Genomic DNA, 24,882 nt, shown 5'->3' with positions numbered 1-24,882 from the left:
GTAAAGAAAATCTGCAATTATATAGCAAATCTATTACTGTGTAAAACAATGAATTATATAGTGAATCTATTACTGTGTACAAGAAACAAAGACGTTCGGACACCTGAATGGAACTCCTCATCAGTGTTAACGTTAAAATGTAAAATGAGATGGTAGTTTTCTTATGAATGGCTTTTAAAAATGAAGGGCGGGGCGAGAAGATAGCAGCCCATCATGGAGGTACTGGTTCGGGTGCTACCTGTTGAATTTACAATTTTACTGATCGTACCGGATTCCCGTTGGCAAAAGGAGTTCGTTCTAATGTCCAGAGCGAGTGTTTGTTTCGTACATGACATATAAAAAACTAAAACTTACTTAAATGAACAAAAAACCTTTAAAAATACAAAAAATGAAAATATAAAAACCTAGAAAATTACTAAAAAACATCAAAAAATGTCAAAAATCTTAGTCTAGAGCCCTCACCCTGAGAGAGGCGAATTTGCGTTCTGGTGCCCCGGGCCGGGATTGAAGCTCCAGGTGTTGGAAGAGAGGGAGAGGGAGGTCAGGGGCCCACCCATGTCGGTGGCGGTGTTGGTGGTGGACGTCTTCGAGATGGAGGTCAGGAGCTCCGAGTCCTTGATGCCCAGGGAGAAAGGGGATCGCGTCACGGAGCCGGGTGTGATGTTCGGGTCGTCTTCGATGTTTTTCATCTGCGGGAGAAAGGGGGCGGGAGGTCATCGGAGGTCAGAGAGATTACGGGTCAGAGGTTGTCGGGTTGACAAAAATTTGGAGCGAAACATGGCAGAATAAGCAGGAGAGAGAGAGAGAGAGAGAGAGAGAGAGAGAGAGAGAGAGAGAGAGAGAGAGAGAGAGAGAGAGAGAGAGAGAGAGAGAGAGAGAGAGAGAGAGATTACAAGCCAGAGGGTGTCAAGGAGACGAAAATTTGGAGCGAGACATGGCAGAATAAAGAGAGAGAGAGAGAGAGAGAGAGAGAGAGAGAGAGAGAGAGAGAGAGAGAGAGAGAGAGAGAGAGAGAGAGAGAGAGAGATTAACATTTGATATTCAATACTGCATTTGAGTGGGAGGGATATTTTGAAGAGAGAGAGAGATACGACGAATATTTCAAATGGTATTTGAATGGAAGGAACATTCTCAGCAGAGAGAGAGAGAGAGAGAGAGAGAGAGAGAGAGAGAGAGAGAGAGAGAGAGAGAGAGAGAGAGAGAGAGAGAGAGAGAGAGAGAGAGAGATCAACCGCACACTCACCATCCAAGGCTTGCCAGGCTCAAAAGGTTTGATGTCCAGCCCGCAAGAGGCCGTCGTGCTCCCCTGGGCAGCCGTGCCCCACTGGGACGAGTCCATGTTCTGAACGCCCTTCTCCACGCCCACGGGGCTGTTGCTCACGTCGGCGCTGCTGCTCTCGGGCCAGCCCGTCTCCGACGGGCGGTTGAGGGACCAGGTACTGCGGGAGGGAAGGGAGAGAAGAAGGGGCGGTTAGGGTCCGAGAGTCGCCGGAGGTCGTCGGAACTTCCGGGGGCTTGCGGGGACCTATAAGGGTGTCCCCGCGACGGCGTCAGGTCCTTCTATATATATATATCTATGTATGTAGGTCCCTCATTCCTGTATATATAGATTCCTAGTCACTATGTTCCTAATCCCTGTATATATAGGGACTTAATCCCTGTACATATAGGTCCCTAGTTCCTGTACATATATATAGATCTATAGTTCCTGTATATATATAGGTCCCTAGTCCCTGCATACATAGGTTCTGAGTCCCCGTATATAGAAGTCCCTAGTTCCTGCATATATATGGCCGAGTGGTGGCCTCTCCTACAGCGTTCCAGACGCACGATTATAGCCGACTTTAACCTTAAATAAAATAAAAACTACTCGGGCTAGAGGGCTGCAATTTGGTATGTTCGATGATTGGAGGCTGAACGATCAACATACCAATTTGCAGCCCTCTAGCCTCAGCAGTTTTCAAGATCTGACACACAGACGGACAAAGCCTCACTCTCTCACTCACCTGCTTGATGTTCCTAACAAGGGCGTAATGTTAGGCGATGAGGAGTGGGTGGGTGGCATGACAGGCTTCCCGGGGGCGCCGGGGGCACGGATGAAGTCGTGGGGCTCGTCGTTCTCCAGCGACGGCAACTTCCACTGGTGGAGGCGGCTACCCTGTTGCTGTTGGAGAGAGAGAGAGATTGATTGATTGATGAGGTCGCATCAGACGCGAGATGTCATTACAATCGCGTGCAAAATCATATTCACGGGAAGGAAAATACGACACAGAGGCAGAAATAAACTTGGGATGGTCTAGACATATGTGAAGAATGGGAGAAAAGCAGTAAAATCAAGGAGCGTTAAGGCATGGGGGCGTAAGGAGTGGACTCTGGGGTAACAAACGATAAATCAAATGGATAACTTGACAGACATCGAGGGTTGAAAACCGAGACGGTCAAGACATGTGGGAAGAATGGGAGAAAAGCAGTAAAATCAAGGAGCGTCACGGCACGGGGGCGTAAGGAAGCGGACTCGGGGGTGACACCCGATAAATCGAGGAGACAGGGCATAGATAAAGTCAGGAGAGAGAGAGAGAGAGAGAGAGAGAGAGAGAGAGAGAGAGAGAGAGAGAGAGAGAGAGAGAGAGAGAGACTACTACTCACGCCGACGTTGATGGGAGGAGCATTCTGGGGGTTGGGATTGGCATCCTGCAACATAATGTGGTTGAAACTGCTATAGAGCTGTTCTGGAAGACTGCTGGGTTTGTTCAGAAACTCGTTCTGCTGCGTTCCCGGTGGCCCCACGGACATGGGGTTGAGTTGGTGGTGGTGGTGCTGCTGCGGCTGCTGCTGCTGCTGCTGTTTTACGTACAGGGCCTGCTGCGCGGCGATCTGGTTCTGCGTGGGGGGAGACGGAGGACGGTTAGGTTCGGTGAGATTCTGTTTGGTGTTAAGCTGTCTCGTGAAATTGAGGGATTTTGTCGAAATCCCACAAAGAATTGGGGTATTTCGACTCAAATCTCCACGGATTACTTCCCTAAACGTACTGTTTTTTTACTTCAAGTTATTTAGCGACTTCAGACAAATCTATAGCACGATATATCTTGAAAAAAGGTACCATAAATTCCAAAGGATTTGCCTCCTTAAATGAGAACTGATAATCTATGGACTTAAAGACTGAAATTTAACTTTTTCAAGGTTCTGCAACAAAGGTCCCTTTCAATTTGAAGACTTTCTACTTCAGAGTCACTATATCGAGACAACTTTTTCTGGGGTACTTTCCCCCGACAAACCTCCTCGAGGTGCGGAGCCCGACCCCAACTTCGAAACGTCAAGGTCAAGGCCAGACTCTACTAAAGAGGTTCTTCGCCTCTTCCTGGTTTGAACGTCAAGGCTGAGGCCAGACTCTACTGCAGAGGGTCTTGGTCTCTACCTGGTTTGAACGTCAAGGCTGAGGCCAGACTCTACTACAGAGGGTCTTCGCCTCTTCCTGGTTTGAACGTCAAGGCTGAGGCCAGACTCTACTACGGAGGCTCTTCGCCTCTTCCTGGTCTGGGCCCGACGGCCCGTACAGACGGCAAGAGGAGTCGAAGGGCCACTTCGGACGGCTCCAAGGACTCACCTGCAAGTTTTGGATCTGTTGCTTCGTCTTGGTGATGTTGATGTTGAGCTGTAGGATGGTGGCCGAGGAGTTCTTGCCCAGGTGGGCCTGGGCGGTCCACAGGGCCTGCTGCTGCGACAGCTTCTGCAGGATGTTGATGTGCGAGAGCATGTTGTTGAGCAGCATCAGGGTGGTGGGCGCCAGAGGCTGGTTTAGGATCTGGGGGTTGAGGTAACCGGCCTGCACGGCCATCTGGATGTGCTGCATCAGCACGCGGACGTGAGGGGCGCTACCCGTTCCTCCTCCGCCTCCACCGCCGCCCTGTGAGGGGAGGAGCAGTCATTAGGTTTTTAAAGGATTATGGGGAACATGAACGACTAAAAGAGGGGGACAACTTAAAACTACAAAACAGATTCGGAAAAGGACGGGGAATCGGGAGGACGTCGTGGGGACATGATCCTATCGCAGGGAACGATCGGCCTCTACATACCTAACATCAAAATTTAATCCTGGGAAAACCAGGCCATGAAATGAATCCCAGAGCTAAGATTAACAGAATAATGTCGCCACTCATACGACAATAACTCAATTTAAACATCGCCAAGTGGTCAGAACTCTAACTGGGCCCCCTGGTTTAACTTTCCTCGTATCATCTCAGTCACATACGCAATGCTCCTTCCCAGCGAGCTATTGCATTACGGTCCGCTCGTCTGGGAAAGACGACCGGCCACCTTTGCAACAGCAGCACCCTGACTGAGCATTGCAAATGGTAACAGAGACTGGAGAAGCCTAATTTTGATAAGTTAATCGGCCAAAACACAAGGCTACATTTGTCAGGACATCTGCATTTGTTAGGGGTATGTTAAATTTATAATAATAGGCTTTCAAAACTAATGTTACGTCCCTGCTAACTATTCTATGACCTGTCATTTTGAGTAGGGGGAAATGAACTGGGGAAGGATGGGGGTGCTTAAGGGCAACTAAGAACAGAACGGGGAAGGGTGGAGATGCCCGCGGGTGATGAAAAGGACGACACGTGAGGTCCATTTAAACCGCAAGGATCTGTGGAAGGGACCAATAAGGAGAGGGGTCAACTTCACCAGCGACCCAAACTCACACAAGACTCCGAAGGGGTCGACGCCACCTGCAATTAACGTTAAGGTTACGCGAACGGGGTCAAATCACCTGCGACTGAATCAAGGCCCTCCTCACCTGTGACGAGAACGGCAAGTGCGGAGGCGCCTGAGGAAATCGCTGCTGGAAGTTGGGATTGATGCAGTCGTACGGCGTGTGTTCGTCCAGGGGCGGGGGGTTCCTCCAGGCGTCCCCTCCGGCCCCGGCGGCACCGCTGCCCCCTCCCATGGAGACGGCGGACCTTCCGCCCCCGCTGTTGAGCTCCATGAGGGTGTCGTCCAGGACCATGTTATTGTTACGTAGGGCGGCCTCAATCTCTTCCTTCTATACGGAACGGGGGTCGGAGTGTTTCGGGGAGAAGGAGGGGTATTCGATTAGCTTGGGCACCTTAAGAGGGCGGGCTACTGTACACTATGCTGTATGTATTCTGATGTCATGCAACTGTATCGTGACACTACAGGGACATACAATGTCTCTTCTGTATGCATAAAAAATTGTTTCTTAAAACATTGCCTTAACCTTAACATTAAGATTCTTTATCGGAAAGAGAGAGAGAGAGAGAGAGAGAGAGAGAGAGAGAGAGAGAGAGAGAGAGAGAGAGAGAGAGAGAGAGAGAGAGAGAGAGAGAGATGCTCTCTCGACCGTCCCGTAACAAGCTTGGCCCGACCCCCTGCCGAAAGTCCAAACCATCTCGATACGTAGTTATTAAGTTTTAATATCTTAGTAATATTTTCACTATGTGCTTATTAATTTCTAACACGTACTCATTAACTTTTAATAAGTACTCGTTTATTTTTAATGCGTACTCATTTATTTTTAATGCGTCCTCGTTTATTTTAAATGCGTACTCGTTTATTTTCAATGCGTACTCATTTATTTTCAATGCATACTCATTTATTTTCACTACGCACTCATTGATTTCTAATACGAAATCGTTCATTTTTAAAACGTACTCATTAATTTTTGTACATACACTCATTAATTTTCATTACATACTCATTAATTTTTGTTTCGTACTCTATTTTGAGTTCGTACTCAATTTTGAGTTCGTACTCAATTTTGATTACGTACTCAATTTTGATTACGTACTCAATTTTGATTACGTACTCAATTTTTATTATATATTTTTATTACATACTCATTTATTTTTAATACGTACTCATTTATTTTTAATGCGTACTCATTAATTTATATTACGTACTCATTCATTTTTATTATATACTCATTAATTCTTAATACGTACTCATTAATTTTGAATACGTACTCATTAATTTTGAATACGTACTCATTCATTTTGAATACGTACTCATTCATTTTGAATACATACTCATTCATTTTTAATACGTACCGATTCATTTTTAATACGTACTCATTTATTTTTAGCACGTACTCATTAATTTTTAATACGTACTCATTCAATTTTTAATACATACTCATTTATTTTTAATACGTACTCATTAATTTTTAGTACGTACTCATTCAATTTTTAATACGTACTCATTTATTTTCGATGCGTACTCATTCATTTTCGATACGTACTCATTCATTTTCGATACGTACTAACTAATTTTTTATACGTACTCATTCAATTTTTAATACGTACTCATTTATTTTTAGTACGTACTCACTAATTTTTAATGCGTACTCATTCAATTTTTAATACGTACTCATTTATTTTTAGTACGTACTCATTAATTTTTAGTACGTACTCATTAATTTTTAGTACGTACTCATTCAATTTTTAATACGTACCAACTCATTTTCGATACGTACTCATCCTATACATTAATTTTCAAGTCTTGTCAACTGTAACACGTGCACTTGTTCTCAAAGGACGCACGACTATCGAATCACTTACACTAAACTCGTCGCCGACTTACGATCACCCATATTTTCGTAGTTACTTTCTAAAGAGAGATTCGTCCGGAAGGATTTCGTCTTGAACATTGGACAGCTCAAAAGCAGGACACGGTTCGAGAAGTTGGACAGCCAAGTGGGATTGGAAAGCGGTGGAAAGTATACACAGCAGCCTTCGGCACACGGATTTCAAAGATACCTCTGTGGAATTTGTTATCCGAGGCACAATGTCGTTCCGTGAATTGGTGAAAGCTACACGCTGAATAAAATCTGACAATATTAGGGTCTGGACAAAGATAAAAACTACATAAAAAACAGAGAGAGTGCGTCTCCGAAACACTAATCTGAATACAACGGACGACTAAACCTTGGCAGTACTGTACTTGTTCCGACATGACGTAGGGACATACGTACAATTACAACCTAACCTTGAGTAATCACCAATGCGAAAAAGGTCCAAAAGGCTGTCCGCTTGCTACGAAATCTTTCACGCCAGGGGAACCAAGTTGCTACGGCGAAAACATATCAAAAGACTTTAAGAAACTGTGAGAATAAAACGAAGAAATGGCCAGACTCAAGTGAGGAAAACGCAACAAAGGAGCCTCTTGGGAACAAAGCATAATCAAGAGTGACAGAACATTCGACCTAAAATTCCACGACACACCAGGACGTACATGGCGCAACAATGTCGAAACACTTCTTTTCACTGCGTTCGGAAAACTGATGTCGCTTTCACGTACTTTCTAGTTACACGAATCTCCAACAAGCAGTCGACGTTGGCAAATATGCCGCTGATACTCATCTTACAATCCAACAATCCTTGTGCCTGAATCCACATCACAGACATTTAAGTCTCCATCCATTTTTTTTTTTAATTTCCTAGGCCATCCTTCAAGGTTTTGTGAGCCACTAGTTAAATTCCTACTCTATGGTGATGATTGCCTTAATGCCATAGGCTTTACCACCTCAGTCCAGTTATCAACGGAAGACACCGTTCCGTCAGGCCTTCGAGATTCTCCCGACAAAATTCAGGGTTTAGACACGGCTGCTCAATCGGTTGGTTTCCTTCTTCCGATAATCGTCAGCTTCTCGGTGCCGAAAGAGACGACACAGGAAGTGCAATCTGGAGTCTAGGTCGCACTCTATCGAGGCGTTGTGTCTTTGTATTGTTACCTATTAAAACCGGCCTTTAATCTGTCAACTGTAGGAATGCAAAATGATCTCCTGTGCCAATTATTGATGTCACCTTTCCCCACCATACTCTAAGGCACCAGGCACTGATTCTTGGCTTTCAAGACCTGTTTTTGCACACAACTTTTTCTCTGCATGCAAAAGGTAGTCCTCAGGGATAAATCATCTGCAAAATAAGACCATGATGCCAAACACTGGGGGGACTTTCAGCCATTCTTCAATGCTCAAACGGTGAAAAGAGGGCGTTGGAGTGCTTGGAGAACAACACACACAGATCCAGACATTAAACAAGATGCCGTACAAGGATCGGAGTGCAGAACTGGTTGGGCAGCAGGATGGAAGAGCGGAAGTGATTACCTGGGCCTTACTATAGGTCCTTGTTTTGGGACAATCACTGTATTTCACAGAAGCCTGCTTTGTACGTCTGCGACCACCTAGCTGTTTGCGAGTTGTGATCACCAGAGAACTTTCCATGATTATTCAAGAGCTTACTGACATCAGAAAAAAGGCCAGACTTGTCCCCAACAAGAGTCGTCGTCTTCTTTCTCTGACAATTGTTTGTCTCTCAGGTCTTCTCCAACTACATCCATCCAACTTCGCTTCTTCGGTCTTCCTCTCGCTCTTCCACCGGGCACCTCTATCTGCATCACTGTCCTCCATACATGTCTCACCCCTTCTCATCACATGGCCATACCACTGTAGTCTTCTTTCCTGGGCCTTCTTTGACAGTTCTACAACTTTGGCAGTTCCTCTTATTCTATAAATTTTGATCCTGTGCATTTTTGTTACTCCATACATCCACCTGAGCAGTTTCATCTCTACTGCATCCAATTCCTTCTCTTGTACTCTCTTTACCGGCTGACAACAAGTCTCGACCCCACCTTGCAGTTTCTTCTTGGTAAGATGTTAGAGGTCTCTAGCCGCTGTCGACACAGCCTGGATTCTTGTCGAGTTTGGGTCCTTCCACGACCTTCCAGCAACTTCCCTTGAGCTGTCCAAATCATCTTAGATCTTAGAAGTTTCAATTCCTTCTCTGTCTGCTACGTGACACAACTCTCACGAAAGTATGAACAGCAAATTCAGCTTTTCTCGGTTACTCTGAATGATCTAGACAATCTTCGTCTTCCTCTAAGCCACAGTGGAATCTGTCAAAGATGCTTTCGATTTGTATTCTTCCAGAACGTCTGATTTTTTACTTTCTCTCACATGGCCAGACCACAGACATTTGTAAAATTCGACCGTCAGTTCTTTCACTAGACCAGCAAAGATCCAATAACAACACCCCTAATCCATAAGTCTGTAGCCTTTTTGTTCATGTAGCTTAACCAGACCGCTACCAGCGGATCACATTTCCTAGATCTCGAAGGGACTGACGAAAGCTTCGCGTCTCGGAAAGGGTGAAACCTAAAAGGCAAGAAGGCCCTGTCAAAAGTGCTACTTTCCAATAGACAAATAGAACATCACTAATGTGAAACTACGGACATCGACGTAAGGGATGTCTTCACATGAAGAACACAAAGCATGGAATCTGGAAAGCAAATCTGCCTCCGTTCACGACCGAATCCTGGGGAAGACGAAGTCTTGGAGTACGAATCTACCTTCCCGCCTCCTCGGCCCTCTCACAAAGTACGCCCGATTGATCTGCAATGCAACGAAGAGTTAAGTTCCCAATTTGTTCTAAGATTAGATAAACCACAAGCACCATACGGCTGCCCCACCACCTACCTACACAGTCTGCCTTCCACGACACTCGTTAGCAGCGACTACGTACGAGCAAACGTACGAACGACTCTGAATCGCGAACAGAACGAAAGACGAACCAATTCCAGACCCCCACAGCAGAAACATGAACAAGACCAGGATGCAACCACAGCAAAAATGCTGCGAGAGAGAGAGAGAGAGAGAGAGAGAGAGAGAGAGAGAGAGAGAGAGAGAGAGAGAGAGAGAGAGAGAGAGAGAGAGAGAGAGAGAAACATGTAAGTAAACTTGAAAGACATTTTTTATCATTTTATCACCTGAAAGAGAATACAATTACGTGAGCATATATACATTCAATGAATAGAGAGAGAGAGAGAGAGAGAGAGAGAGAGAGAGAGAGAGAGAGAGAGAGAGAGAGAGAGAGAGAGAGAGAGAGAGAAATATGTTCTTGTCGTCGAAAAACCAATTTCTTCCAGATGTTTGAAGATGGTCTAAACTCACAGAGGGTCATCCTGTACTATCAGTCATTCAGAGATGACGTCTGTACGTTTGTTTATATATAGAGGAATATGTATCTAAGGAGAGAGAGAGAGAGAGAGAGAGAGAGAGAGAGAGAGAGAGAGAGAGAGAGAGAGAGAGAGAGAGAGAGAGAGAGAGAGAGAGACACACTTACATAAATAAATATCCTAAATTATTAAGGGGCTAAAGAGCCCTTACATATTTAACAGGCGTCCAATTCTGACGGCAGCATGAGAGCAGCTGACTAATACTGAACAAATTCCATCAAATTCTTTGGAAATTAAGGAATTATCTTTGCTGACGCTCGACAGGGGAGACCGAAGGAGTCAGCAGGTCTCACGAGACGTCAGAATTCGACGCCTGAAAAGCACAAGTTGTGAACACACACAGGACATCTTCAATATAAAAAACCAAATTTCTCTCAGGGCTTTTAAATAAGTCAGATTCTTTTCATCATAATACAAAATGTGTATGTGTATATATACATATATGTGGGCCGATTCTCCCGCAGACCTGCCGCTGCGCCACTGAACTCTGGAAAGGCAATGAATTACGTGAATGGTGGAAAAAGACAATCCTCTGGTACCCGTCCCCCCATGCAGTGATCCCCCAGACTAATGCAGGCCGGCGCGGGGCCAACGCTCTCCCCCACGCAGCGCGCTGCCCGCGCCCTCGGCCTCCCGGAGCCAGGCCGGCCGGAGGGAGAGGCCGCTGGCCCCGCGCCGGACGTGAGCAGGCCCCAAACCTCTGATGATGACGTAGAGTCTACTGAGAAAGGTCCCTCTCCCAACAACCTTGAACGAAGGGTCTACGGTAATGATGAGAGAGAGAGTCTGTACACTTGTGTATATACACACACACACACACACACACCCGCGCACACGTATCCGTACATATTATTATTATTATTGTGTTGTGTCTCACCTTGAAACCCATCTCCATGAGAATGCGATACTGCCTGCTACTACAGATGATATCTTTTGAGAGACCCTTATGAGGTGGTACAACCTGCTGGCGGCAAAATAGAGTGGGGTAAGGACAAACCACCGGTGAGGTAAACTGATGAAATATCACGGAGGCGCGGGCGGGCCGGCAAAGTCTCTCGGGGAGGCGTCAAGGGTATGCCGAGGGGCTGTCGACGGGGGCCTTTTTTCCTCACGGAATCGACACCGCCTCTCGTCAGAGTTACGTTAAAAGAGGGGCCCTCGACGGCAGCGGAGGAAGAGGCGTCTGTGGGAGGTGCGCCTTGAGGGGACCTCTTTTGCTCTCAAAATAAGCGACTTTCAAAGGGCCCCTTCCTCTTGGAATTGACGTCGCCTCTCGTCACAGTTACGTTAAAACAAAGAAAAGGTGTCTTTGGGGTGTACACCTCGAGAGGACCTTACTTTCGCTCTCAAAACGAGCGACTTTCACGGGGCCTTTTCCGCTTAAAATCGACCCCATCTCATAAAAAAATTACTTTACAAGTGAAAAGACCTCGACAGAAACAAGTCGAGCCCCTCAGGGCCGCGACGATTCTCTGTCAGAAGCCTCGAAGGCTCCCGGATGGACGTTGCCAGCCCGCTGCGGTCCACATGCACGCACGAGCACTCACACCAAACTTAAACGTAAACATTAGTCAAAGGCAAAACACAGTATGCAAACTTACAGAATGACGGAAAGTCTCTCTCTTAACCTCTCTCTCTCTCTCTCTATCTATCTCTCTCTCTCTCTCTCTTCTCTTTCCCTGCTGTTCCTTTACGTACGTAAACAGAATATGTCCGTGCTGTTCGTACGAACGAAAACCACGTGACGTACGAAGAGCTCAATGTGAATTTCATTAATGTATGAAAACGTACGTCATCAACGAACTGCCGTTACGTAGCCCGCGTCAGGACGGCAGGGAGAAGGAGAGAGAGCGCGAGAGAGAGAGAAAGAGCGAGCGAGCGCGAGGGAGAGAAAAACCAAACAATTCCACTTCCACATTCACACCTCGAGTTAAAAAATTAAAAACTAAAAATAAAGTAAAACGGGAAAAAAAAGGAAGTAAAACATTGATCTTATGAACTAAACACGTCAGTATCGCGTCCGCCTCAAATCTCTGGAGACCATCTCGAAATCTGGCTGCTGAGAACTTATGAAATACATTAGGGTTATGGCTAAACGTTACGGACTTAAGATTATTACGTTAACTTGAGGACATCTGGGAAATTCTTCAGGCTAAGAGAGTATATATATATATATATATTTTTAAGGTGAAAATGAGACCTTACAATTAAGCATACTTACTATGTACAGAGCATTTTTTTTTTTTATAAAAAGAGAGACAGAGAGAAGGAGAAGAGCAAGAGTAAGATGCAGACAGGGGAATATAGTCTTTTTATTGTAAGCTGCGCCCAAGTCATGCAGCAAATTGAAAGCGACACACGATGAGAGATTCGACTCGGCAATCACGACCGATGGAAGGCTAGACTGAGTTTCGTCGCGGAAGCAGAACTTAGACAGAAGCGAGAGCGAAAGCGGCGGCCGCAGCCTCGAACAGCAATGGAGAAGACTTTCCACACAGCGACAGAGATTCAAAATGGCCGACCTCAACAGTTCCTGCCTGCGAAAGCTGTATTTCAGTGCTGGGGCACGCTTGGAACTCAACACATTAGACTTCGTTGCGAACATGCGAGAGATTTAGCGAGTTTCCCGAAACCAGAAGTAGATTCCAGATGGTCTGGACATGTGAGGAGAAGGGGAGACAGAGGAATTCAAGGTAGCATAGCCCTACGGCCCGTGAGGAGAGCTTGGATCGTAGTGCGCTTATGGACGAGGAATTGAACCAAGATAGAATTTTGGGCAAAGAGCTGGCAATTTTTTGTTAAAAAACTATAGTTTTCCACCAAATTTACAAGTGAATCGTATTTCTAGATCTTGGGGGGTTGTGGTACGCACCCCCCGTGAATTCTTGGGGTTGACTGTAACTGAATTAAAAGAGATTGAGGGGCCGAGACCTGACTGAAATTGAACGGACCTTTCTCAAGGGGCCGAGACTAAATCAAACCTATTACATTCCGCGAATTGGAAGTATTTGGGGGGCAAATTTAACCGTACAAGAGGGGCTGCGCTACCTTGAACTACGCCGAACTTCCTTAACTACCTTACGTCCACCCGAACGACTCTGTTTAGTTAGCATCATTCCCAAAATGTATCTAGGGTTTTACTTTACAATTCCACGCTCGAACGCCAATGAACATTTTCACCGTTTCCAATTTCCACGCACTTATATCTGTCCATTAACTTATTCTCTAGTTCCCCTATTCTCCACAAGCCTGCTTTCGTAGTTAAGGCATTCTGGGTTTGTTTGGTTATTCTGAGAGTTCATACTGAATGAAAGTACCTCTGGTCTGAATACTTTATAGACACGACGACGGCGGACTGAAAGTCGATCTGCAATGAGGCCTCTTATGTCTACCAGTGATCTCGGATGGACACAGTCGCTAACCAAATGAAAGGGGTACGATTTCCGTTACTACCGGGATGAGGGGGAGTGCTGAATGGGCGAGGGGGGTTAGGGGACGGGAAAAAAAAAGGGATGGACGACGGAAACAAAAACACCAATGTGGAAATAAGAGGAGATGAGGAGGCACGGAAATTTGTCGTCTGGGGCTTACAAAGCTTATCAGAAAAGTTTGGCCCAACGACGGTTAGGGTAAGGGGGGAAACGCCCAGTCGATAAAAATATTAAAATATGAAGTGGAAGGACGTCTACCAGCATCTAAGGGCGAGATGGCCCGGAAAACATGGGAAGTAAGCACTGGCGAGAACTTTAACGAAACCATCGAAGGGAAAAATTTAAAACTTATGAAGCCACTAGGAAAAACATGTTGACTGTTTCCGGCAAGACCCTGATTAAAATAAGTTCTGCTGGGCAATCTGGCTCATTTATTTCCCCTAAAGAGGACCTCCTCCTGTAGACAGTATTCGTTTACGTAACCTCCTGGACAAAAGCTACAAACTACCGTATGGCAAGCCAACTTTTTGCGAGTCCGGAGAGCGAGGTATAGCTTTGCGACTATTCGTAATGAGAGCTCAACAGATTGGCGACTGTAGGGAATTTGCGGTAATGGAAATCACCTTCGCAAATGATGACAAAAGTACCTCTAAGTCCCACTTCTAATGGCAGTTTTTTCTTGAAAGGGAGGTGACAACTGATCAACACAATATTAAATATAGAGTTAGAGGAGGTTGGATAACCAGTTAAAAAGCTTGAAGCAACACTTCTGGGTCCAAACCACAGAAACTGCAAACTGATTTAGTCAACAACTGAGGACGTGCATTTAAAACTTTATGATTCTTCTGCTACATAGCACTAAAAAAAAAGACCACATCTGCCTCTATGTCAAAACGATACGATGTGTCATTTTCCATCCCAAATACGACCCGACATCACTTGAGAATCGCTTAAAAGAGGAAGCATCCCAGAGATCACAGCGTACTAGGGCCTCAGATGCTTGCAGGCGATTACACAAACGCCTGCCGCTAGGAGAGCGCTGCGAAACAGCGCAGTCCACATACAAGCTAGCAAGCATAAGCGTCTTTAACCGCACACAAAATACCTCAGGAGAAAGATCCTGTGCTTGGGGAACTTTTACAAGAAGCAGAGAAATGTGTTACGTGATCTGGAAAAGGACACTCTGGGGCACGTTTAGAAGCCTTAAAACCACCAGATGCTTAGCAGAAGCAATGGAACGCCGGGGAAATCAGACGTCGACGACACCACCCACGTACGTCCGTGAGGAACCACTACCACAATCGCTTGTTTTCCTTTTTTTGTCCGCGGGGATTGTACCAACCACGACAGAGAAACGGAAAGATCATTAAAATTTCTAATAGCTCAGTCACGGCCAGAATGGGCTTGGGGTTGGTCCGAGTTGAAAAAACTTGTGGAAGATTCCAATCAAACGACGAAAGCAAGTTTAAGTTTGCATTTGTTTCCGAGGCTTACGATTCATTGGCGGCTAGCATCAAGACAGGGACTTCATTCCCGTTTGGCGGAAGGGTTAACTTACAACGTGCACGGTTTGATTGCGTCATTTTAAAACAAAATGGTTGTATTTTAAGGCGATGCATGTTTAAAAAAAGAAAAAAATAATAAAACTTTAAACTTTTTAAAACTAAAACTTTAACCTGTCCAAAATGATGCAGGAGTGTGTCATGAGGGACTACAGAACTCTGACTAATCCAAACATGAAATTGTAATATACAGGCAGTCCCAAGTTTATGACGGGTTCCATTCTGACGTCGTGTCGTTAGCCAAAATTCATCGTAACCCAAAATATGGTCGAAAATCATAAGAAAACCTTACTTTTAATCATTCGGGTGCCTTGTAAATGAAGTAAAATGCATTTTTATTGAGGTTTTTCATCAAAAAACTTCCAAATTTTGACCATTCTCCCCTTTTTGGAGCCATATTTCTTCCGTCGGATCGGTGTTGTAACCCGGGAAATAATTTTTGATGAATATATTTGAAGAGCGTCGTAAGCCCGGACTGTTGTAAGCCGCGCCCGTCATAACCAGGGGACTGCCTACAGCTATTTCACCTCACTTTTTCAACTTCTGAGACAAATGTTTTACTGAATTTCGAGATGAACGCAAATCTTCTTTTCTTGCATACAATCCTCTAAACTCGTCTGTGGGTTTACATCAAAGTGGATTGTTAAAATCAATCTGAATACTGTAATTACTCCAACAGACCTACAATCATTCATGCAAACACATCACGGACGCCAAGTCTTTAAAGGAATAATTCTTACGGGTAACTGCAAAGGAATTAGATTCTTTTAAGTGACTATTTAATGCAAGTGGTTCTCAACCTGGGGGGCATCAGTAATTTCCAGCGGGGGGCACAAATCCTAGGAAAAATTTAAAAATTCTCTAATTATATTCATTATTCTCTTGACATGAGTGAGGAACTAATATTCTGAAGTTTATGAAAAATGCGAAAGTATCGCCTTGTAACGTTACGTTTCCTGTAGTCTACTGCTGTGGTTAGACTCGTTGGGCTTAGGAATAAACACGCCCTTTCTCTCTCTCTTTATTTTTCATTTTCCTTCAAATCTGAGAGGGTATTTTACTCACAGATGCAAGGGGGGCACGGTAATTAAAAGGTTGAGAACCACCGATTTAATGGATCTATCAGAGAATCCGGAAGGGGTCTATATCCAATTTCTCTGAAATTCACTGATTTGTAAAACCAATTTTAAGGGTCCAGAGCTTATACGTGGAAGGTTCTTACGGATGACTTAACGGAATCTTGCGGATAATTCTTTGTGGGTTCAGAATTCTATCAGAGAATCTAGAAGATATTATTTCACTTTGTTCTTCAAATTTCAAGCTACAACTGTTACCTCTCCTGAATCTAACCACTTTTACTAAGAACTATTCGAACGAGAGATACCAATTCTCGTGCCCTGTCGTTTCTTTACTGACCTTTGGCATCTCGGGCCTTAACGTGACTCGGCGCTGGTTGTGCAAGACACCCAGGGCCCGTGCCACGTCTAGGTAACGACAGGGCGATTCCGACTAGATCACATTCTCACTCAAATCGAAATAGAATTCTGATATTGCTTCAGCAAATTTGGTTTATCACATTTCTTCACCTACTGTCGATAAGCTGTTTGGAAAATATTGAGCCGTTGGTCAAAATAGAAGGTACAGGTAATCCTCAGGTTACGACGGGTTCGATTACGACGTTCCGAGCTTCGCTTACGATGCTCTTCAAATATATTCATCAAAAATGATTTCCCGGGTTACAACACGTTCCGGGTTCACAACACCGACGTTGCTCATCCGATGGAAGAAATATGGCTCCATAAGGGGCAAGAATGGTCAAAATTTGGAGGTTTTTTGATGGAAAACTCATTAAAAATAAGTTTACGTCATTAACAAGACGCCCCAATGATTAAAAGTAAGGGTTTCTTACGATTTTCGACGATATTTCGGGTTACAACACGGTGTCAAAACGGAACCCCCTTTGCCAACCGGGGCCTGCTAGTATATAATACTTTCATGGACAGTTTATTTATATTCAATAATTACTGTAGTTTCATATTTTCATGACTAAATGCGCTATTGTGATAATACTATCAAAATATTCAGGTAAAAGCATTTTTAGAGGGCTTTCTGGTGTCTTGAACTATCAAAATAGGCAGTTGTAAGAGTTTTTAGCAGGGTGTCGAGTATTCACGGATTTTAGCTATTGAAGGGGATTGTGGTACGTATCCCCCGCGAATGGGGTCGACTGTACATATAGTTCGGACAATGCAGTTAGTTGGCCACACAAATATATTCGTTTACGTACGACAAACTGAAATAAAAATGTGACTACTATACTTAAAACTCATGTCCCTTGCATCGTACATCCGTTTACAAAATCAAATCTTTAAGCTTCATGTGTAACATAAGACTTTTATTCATTATCAGAAAGTTAATTTTGCATAATCAAAAGATCAACTCAAACATCGCAAGTTCGACATACAACTGGGACTTGGTCCCCGGGTTCTCACGGGGCCAACCTTAAACGCCTCGTTCTCTGGGTAAAGACGATCACAGTGTGTAACAGGCTACGAGTTTGACGTACAAAGCCCGCTGCGTCAGAGACGTAATCTTGCATTCCAACCGGGGTACTTAAATCTTATATTCATCACATTCAGAGGGGCCTTAGCTAAAATGCACCACCCTAGATGAGCTTAGGTTATGCGTCTTTGGACTGCAATTGCTAAATTTTCATTGCGATGGCCAAGGGACGCAGCCGGATTCGTGCTCGTCGAAAACGTTTTGACTGGCAATCTGACAGGGCATTCTAGAGATTAAAAAAAATCCTGAACGAACTAAGACCACCTCTAACCGACACACAAGAAAGCTTAGGCGTTGCATCAGGCTCGGAGGAACGTGACGATCGTCGAGCATCATCCCCAGCGTCACATGCGGCTGTGTCTCGGAAGCAAGGGGTGGGGTGGAGGGGGCAAAGCGAGAGGGAGACCAGCAGGTGGTCGACAACACTACAAACACAGACTTGGGGGGACTAGGACAAAATGAGCAGTTTAAAAAAAGCGTTGCGCTGTCGACAACCGACACAGAGGCTTCGTGAACATAAAGCGGGACTTTGCACGGTTAGGACACAACATCAAAGCGAGACAGCTGCTGCGGGGGTGGGGTGGGAGGGGCGTGGTTTGGCGTGGCTAAAATCCCGTCCCGCTCGCAAGGTCTTCCCCGACAAGAGCCGCAGATAGACAGACAGACGGACAGACAGGCAATGGCAAAGCATGTAGGGACGCCCCAAGCAAGACGCTGCCTTCTGGGGCTCGTCTGGCCCGGAGGGAGGTCGGCTGCGGCAGGCCGAACAGACAGCGACCCAAGGATTGTGAGAGAGAGAGAGAGAGAGAGAGAGAGAGAGAGAGAGAGAGAGAGAGAGAGAGAGAGAGAGAGAGAATCTGGAAAGAAACAATTTTGGGGAAGCAAATCGACATTACATTGGGGTCCCATGAATCAAGGTTTACTTTCAATCAAAGAGAGAGAGAGAGAGAGAGAGAGAGAGAGAGAGAGAGAGAGAGAGAGAGAGAGAGAGAGAGAGAGAATCATATATATATCATATAAAGCACAGGTGTGGAACGTTCTCAACTTACAGGCGCGTACGGGAAGTGCGAGTCTGGAAGAATGTTTTTAGGAGACCTGAGATCAAGCAGTGGTGTGTACCCTCCCATCTGCGACAAAAAACAGTTAAAGACGGAGGTTAATATCGTTACAGGGGAGGGAGGGCGGGCGGGGTGTGCTACTCTGTCGTCTTTGGGGGGCGGGGCGCGTCTGCGCGCCAGCCACTTTTCTCTCCGCAGACTCTCAAACCTGCCGGCAAATTCACTCGCATGGGCCGCGGGGCGCTCGGCTGTTGCAGTGCAGGGCACGTCCCCCGGGGGACGAGGGGACGTCGGACGGGGGGCTCCCCTGCGTCAGGGTCGCCCTGTGTCGTCCTCGTTAAAGTGACATCGTTCGACGTCCCCGCAACGGGCGGCTGACTTATCTGAAGTGGCCGTCAAGAGGGGCCTTTACGTTACTACAAAAAGTGGCCCCTCTGAATCTATAAACATTACTACAACTTATGAATGAATCGGCCCCCACGGACGGCTCCGTCCTGCAACAGTGCGCCTCGCGGCGGTGGCAAGAAATCTGTAACACGCACACACACACACACAAACCTATCTTCTGAAAGGGTCTGTAACAGGAAACATCAAAGGTCTCGCCCTTGGGAGAACCTGTCAGAGACATTCTCCAGGGGAGTCTTCAAAGGTCGTGTGCCTAACGGGTCCTGCCGCTGGAGGACACGGCAGAACTTACACGATACTCTTGAGGGTGTTTCGGTCCGCTGGACCGTCTGACAATGCTTTCAGCTCCCCGTTTGCACCCATGGATTGCCATGGGTGCTGTTGGCGAAGCTTGGGAGAACGGCTGTCATTCTCATCCTAGGTCTCAAGAGGTCCCTACACTTAGTAGAACAGTTCCCTAGCGAATCAACAGATGTTTCCCTACTTTCAAAATACTTCTCTAATAAAAGGAACTACTGATAATACACTAGCATTTACCAATTCAAAAAGCAGCCCTACTTGTCGTTGAAGGGAGCGACAAGCGTCGCAAACAAAGCAGTCCTGACTGGGTTCCCGTCAGGCCGTTACCAAACGTACACCGACTCATAATATTCTGGGGGGTTCCTGGTACTGACCGGGAACCATTCTTGCAAGGTGGTGGCGGGGAGTGACGGGTTCTTTCGAGGTCAAAATCTCACGACTGGTCAAAACGTAAAGCGCGTTCTGTCGAGACGACGCTCAGTTCTAGGTCATTCGTCAGGTCGGGTAACTTCTAATCGACTGATGATCCCATAGGTCATTCGTACATCGCACGTCACACATGCAAAGATGCGCACTTTACCTTGCAATCACTTTCATGCACGACTTCCGTACCAACTATGTCACGCATGAGGCTACGTAGAGCAATTCAAATGTGCCTAACAATGAGTTGGGACCTTCATTCACAATAAATCAAACAGTTCCTTTACCTTTAAATTATTCTCTACACCCCTGTCTCACTCCTTCGACATATACACAGGCTTCCGAAAAGCTCAAATCTTGAGTCTTGTCCCCAATGATCCATTGCAACACTTTGCAAGGTAACCTAACGACAATAATTCACGCATGAAATCAAACCCTGGACAATTCTCCCCTTTCCTATCAACGAATTTAGTCTCGTTAAAGAAAGGTTTTCCGTTAGGCTTCTGGGAAACGAGACTTACAGTGCCCTATGAACAGCAAAGGGAATCCTGTCCTTTCAAATCGCACTCATTCCTAAACCTCCAGCCAACCTTAGGACATGGACCCACGTCCCAACCTTCCGATCAGACATCCTACTGACTAGAGCACTGCGTTCAAAAGATTTAAATTCATTCTAAATACGTCTCAACGTAAGGCAGACATTTCTGACCTAAACTACTCGATTTGTACCACAATACACTACTCAGTTTGCGTACCATAATGACAGACACTCTCACTCACTTACTCACTCTCTCTCTCTCTCTTCAACACCTTTCCAAAATTAACCTCAATCAAATGTACGACAGCCTCATCTGCAATTTGTCGATTTAACCTCTTCCTTCCTAAAGCCACAACAACATTCTCTGGTCTCCGACAAGGTTCGTCTCCAAACCGAGCCTCTACCTGAAGGGAATCCAATCAGCTGCGGCGGCCAGGGGCATTCGGCTGGGCTGTGTACCCTACCTCATTAAAACCACTTGGCCATGCCCAAAGAGAGGCGTTAATATCCCCTCCTAGGGAAACAAGTTTCTCCAGGAGGAAGACTCAGTCCACGAGCGACTGACCAATGGTGCTTCAATCGAGGGACTATTCTAGATACCGGGACATCACACTGGGGTCAGACACAAAGTACAGGCAAACATACATACATGCACAGACAGATTCACACAAACAGGCCAACAAGAACACCAACCGTACGGTCTACTCTCACACATACGGCGGGACTGAAGTCGAGACAAGACCCTGCGTCTTCCCGACGCTCGTTCCCCGTCCTCAGACGAGCAGGCAAGATTTTGACGCGACTGTGGGCGTGTCAGACGTCTCAAGTCATCCAGTGTGTCGTTAACCTCCGTTAAAACTGTACCTATTCAAGTTTAAACAGCCAATTTCTCAAGGCAGAAATGATGTCTAAGCCTAGTCGAGTCTTTCGTTAACCTTGGAAAAAATAATCTGTCAAATACACCTATTTTTAAAAGTATTACTCCCATACAGTAAGTTTTCAAAAGTACCTAATAATTTCATGGATCTGTAGACAATAGAACAATTTTTTAACAGTTTTAATACTCGTCAATTAAGCTGAAATCAAGGAGATATGTTAAAAGTATAATTTTTTTTGGGGGGGACTGGCTAATTTCGGCCCAAGAACCTAAGCAACCCGTTCACTTTGTGTAGAAAAGGGTCCAAGGTTTATGGCTCTGACAGTTTACTTCTGGCACTGAATAATAACCGAAGAATTGGGCAAGAGAACTGACTTCCTGCTCGTGAAGATGGATACAAGTCTCCGTCTTGGGATGCAAGATCGTTCCTTGGTTGTATCCCCCAAAATAAGGACAGTGTCCCGTCGGTTTCATTTCAAATCAAGACAAAGTTACTTCAGAGTCGTTAAACATACATTTCAAGTTACCAAAAGACACCATCTTATAGCTCCCGATACTGACCTTATCCAGGCCAGACGGGATTCGAACTCGGTCCTCGCGTCTCTGGAGGCGCGAGACGTGCGTCCACAGAACCAGCGGCAGATTCAACGACCAACGAACTTTCAGATCAAGGGACTACGTTCGACTCGGACCGGGGGGTGAATTTAATCTTGGAGTCTCCCTGAATGCTAGTCTGCCCTAAAACTGACCTGTATCCTAACTAAATTGAACTGAAACGTAAGTCCATATTAAAATCTATGCAAATCGGACACAAACCACAGACCCTAACTAGATCCGACGTCGTTTTTACGGAGAGCATGTCCTGAATTCTGTCGAACGGAGAAAGTTTCGAGAATTCTTGTCCGGCGAAACTTTCCGACAGAGAACGAAGACCTGTAGAATTTCTGTAGTTTCTAAATCAACTCTGTATCTGAGTATAATCTAAAAAATCTTGACAGAGAAGTAGAATTTCTGCAGCTTCCAAATCAATCCCTGGATCTCGAAGATTATCTTAAATGTTTTGACAAAGGTCTAACGTCTCTAGAATTCCTGTAGTTCCTAATTCAATTCTGTATGTATAGAGTCTAAATAGATGACTGACTAAAAGGCGATAGACCTGAAACCGTCACCATTCAAGACAGAGCTAAGAAAAAATGTGTCAAACCTTAAACTAACTGACATACCCTACGGCCAATGCCTTTGTCACATAAGGATAGATCTATATAAGCCCGAATCTATGAAAATAGACAATGATTTCTCCGTGCACAGTGTATAAACGTGTCAAAAATCCATGCAAGTATTAAAAATAGTTAACAATAGTGATTACTGCAAAACTGAAAGGCTTTCTTAACGTTTAAAGAATGATTAAAGAATGATTTTTTGAGAGCAACGACGTGTTCAAGCCGTCAAAACCTTTAAAAACATGGCGCACGTTTATGCTGTCGCCAGGAAACCAAGTCTAGCATACATTCCGACGTCCAAGTAGCGTTTTATATACATCCATCCACCAGTGCGTGCGCAAACGCAAGGCCCCTACCGGAAAGGACAGCTACCCAACAGTTACTAACACCTGCCTTACACTACTCTGAGAGGTTCCTAAAGAAGGTTGGGATGCTGGGAAGAGTGTTCCCCTAGTTACTCTACGGCTATCTACGGGTCGAGGGTGTCGTCTCATCCCTAACGTGCGAGAGGAGAAAGATAGGTTTGCAAACCACCTCAATGCCAGAACAGGTCGTCGACTTCTTGCGGACAAAGTGCCAAGGGGGAGAGAGGAGGACTGTCGTCGTTAACCATCGCGAGGAAGAAAAAACAAGGGGTTAAAATAAAACAAATGACAAACCAAGGGGCATTATACTCGTGACGTCTGGATTCCCGGGGGTTCTGGATACCTTGAATTAAAAAGTCTGAGCAGAAAAAAATTTAAAAGGTTTTACAACAATTTTCACTCCAAGTTTAAAATTTTGATCCGTGGAGAGGACTCCGTGCTCGAGAACAACCCCGGTCGAATCCAAACCTCCTCCAGAGTATAATGCGCCTTTGGGGAAAAACACACCTTAAGGGCTAGGACAGACCTTCGTCACGCCAAAGAGGAAGACATCATCATCATCAGGCAAGGCACAAATGCCCCTTGACTATCGTCCCTAATGCTAAAGGTGTACACAACGGCGACAAGTCGCCACGGACCAGTCGGCCCTCCGAAGGTGCATTTCCACTGGGCGGACACGCCTGTCTCTCCATAAGACCGCGTCCAAAGCGACACAGTCGTTTTTACAGTCTATACCTTTTGACATTTTTGAAAATACATTTTTACTGACAACATCAACAAAGACGTGCCGGCCGCGAGTGTCTCGGGGTTCTTGATGATGAGAGCGCTTCGTCGCACCACCGCCCCGACCGTCGCGTCGCCGTCGTCGCCGTCACGTCCTCCTCCTCCTCCTCCTGCGGCCAGACTACCCCTCGTCGTCACGGGCCGGACGGGTCAACAAAAAAGGAAATGACGGTTCAGCAGAGTTCATCTGCCGAGTGGATGCGCACCTTGAGAGGCCAAATGACTCGCCCACCGGCCACCAAATCTTACCTTATTCTGATTGCCCCAACCTTGGGGCTCCATCTCCGACTCCCCCCAGCCGACGGGGACGCCCGGGGCGCCCGTGGGCGTCTTGGGCTTGGTCCCCCACGAAGGGGAGGTGATCGGGGGCTCGCCCCACCCGCTCGACTTTGGCTCCTCACCCCACATGCCGCTACCCGTATCGTGGGGGGGGTCATTCCAGCTGCCGTTCCTTCTGAAAAATGGAGAGACGGAAGTGCGTCGGTTAACTTGGCCCTTATCACGTCCCTCTCGCACACAGAAGCACTCTCCCTTGCTGTTCAACTCCTCAAGCATGCAAACAGGTGCCTGGGATGTCCTGTGAATGTCGAACCATCCCTCTTCACGATGCAAATCCCCAAACTGGTCGCCATCCCATTTCTAAACCAATCTCCCTCCCCAAAACAAACTCTTGTACCTCAAACTTGGCCCTCTCATCTACAACCATTCACTCGACAACACACCGCTTTTTCTCACCTCTCAACCGTCATTCCACTCCGAATCTCTTCCAAGACGGCTACTCGCCCCAAAGCTTAAAGGAGTTCCGACACCAATCTATTTACCCGGACCCCAAACCATTAATCCTAGCTTTCAAAAGGCACCTCAAACAATTTCACAGCCAAGTTAAGGGCGCGTCAGACTCGTCCGCTCCGCCGTTTCGGCAGGAACGTCCCACAGCGTCAATCACAGAAGCGACTTGCCCGGAACATTGATGGATCTTTTAAATGATTTATTATTTACGCTCAAAATACATTAATTAATCAGTCCGGGGAGACATTTTAAAAATACGATGAGGATTTGATTTTTTTTTTTTATTTTTTAGAAATGTTGGACTGTCGTTCAATTAACATTAGACGCGAAAGAAAACTCTAAGTACTGCGTACATAATTAAAAGCTCCTGTAGACGTTTGGGGGCGACAATCTCGTGACGTACGCACAATCATGCTTCTATCAATCAATCACTTGTGCATAACTGCCATATCTTCTGTCTACAATCATCAACAATTATGCATAACTCAAAACAGAGAATAGGGATCAAAGCTAGAGAGAGAGAGAGAGAGAGAGAGAGAGAGA

General features: G+C 45.7%; 1 protein-coding gene across 13 annotated transcripts in view; it reads right to left on the bottom strand.

Annotated features, from left to right (window-relative positions):
• The window catches only part of gw (trinucleotide repeat containing adaptor protein gawky), a 44,511-nt gene that overhangs the window by 4,559 nt on the left and 15,070 nt on the right, over positions 1-24,882 (bottom strand). For 2 of the 13 annotated variants that reach the window (XM_067103227.1, XM_067103214.1), the window contains exons 6-14: positions 23,800-24,004; positions 18,634-18,711; positions 10,907-10,993; positions 4,796-5,041; positions 3,605-3,904; positions 2,647-2,880; positions 2,007-2,164; positions 1,244-1,439; positions 463-689 (exon numbers count right to left, since the gene is read on the bottom strand). In XM_067103227.1, coding sequence (XP_066959328.1) covers positions 463-689; positions 1,244-1,439; positions 2,007-2,164; positions 2,647-2,880; positions 3,605-3,904; positions 4,796-5,041; positions 10,907-10,993; positions 18,634-18,711; positions 23,800-24,004 — 1,731 coding nt within the window. The remainder of the gene's footprint in view (positions 1-462; positions 690-1,243; positions 1,440-2,006; positions 2,165-2,646; positions 2,881-3,604; positions 3,905-4,795; positions 5,042-10,906; positions 10,994-18,633; positions 18,712-23,799; positions 24,005-24,882) is intronic. The other 11 variants (XM_067103217.1, XM_067103216.1, XM_067103218.1 and 8 more) reach the window with 11 other exon arrangements.

This window comes from Macrobrachium rosenbergii, unplaced genomic scaffold (genome assembly GCF_040412425.1).
Source record: "Macrobrachium rosenbergii isolate ZJJX-2024 unplaced genomic scaffold, ASM4041242v1 60, whole genome shotgun sequence".
In the NCBI taxonomy this organism is placed as follows: domain Eukaryota; kingdom Metazoa; phylum Arthropoda; class Malacostraca; order Decapoda; family Palaemonidae; genus Macrobrachium; species Macrobrachium rosenbergii.
Note: the sequence above shows the minus strand (reverse complement) of the source record. Positions and strands in the feature narration are given on the sequence as shown.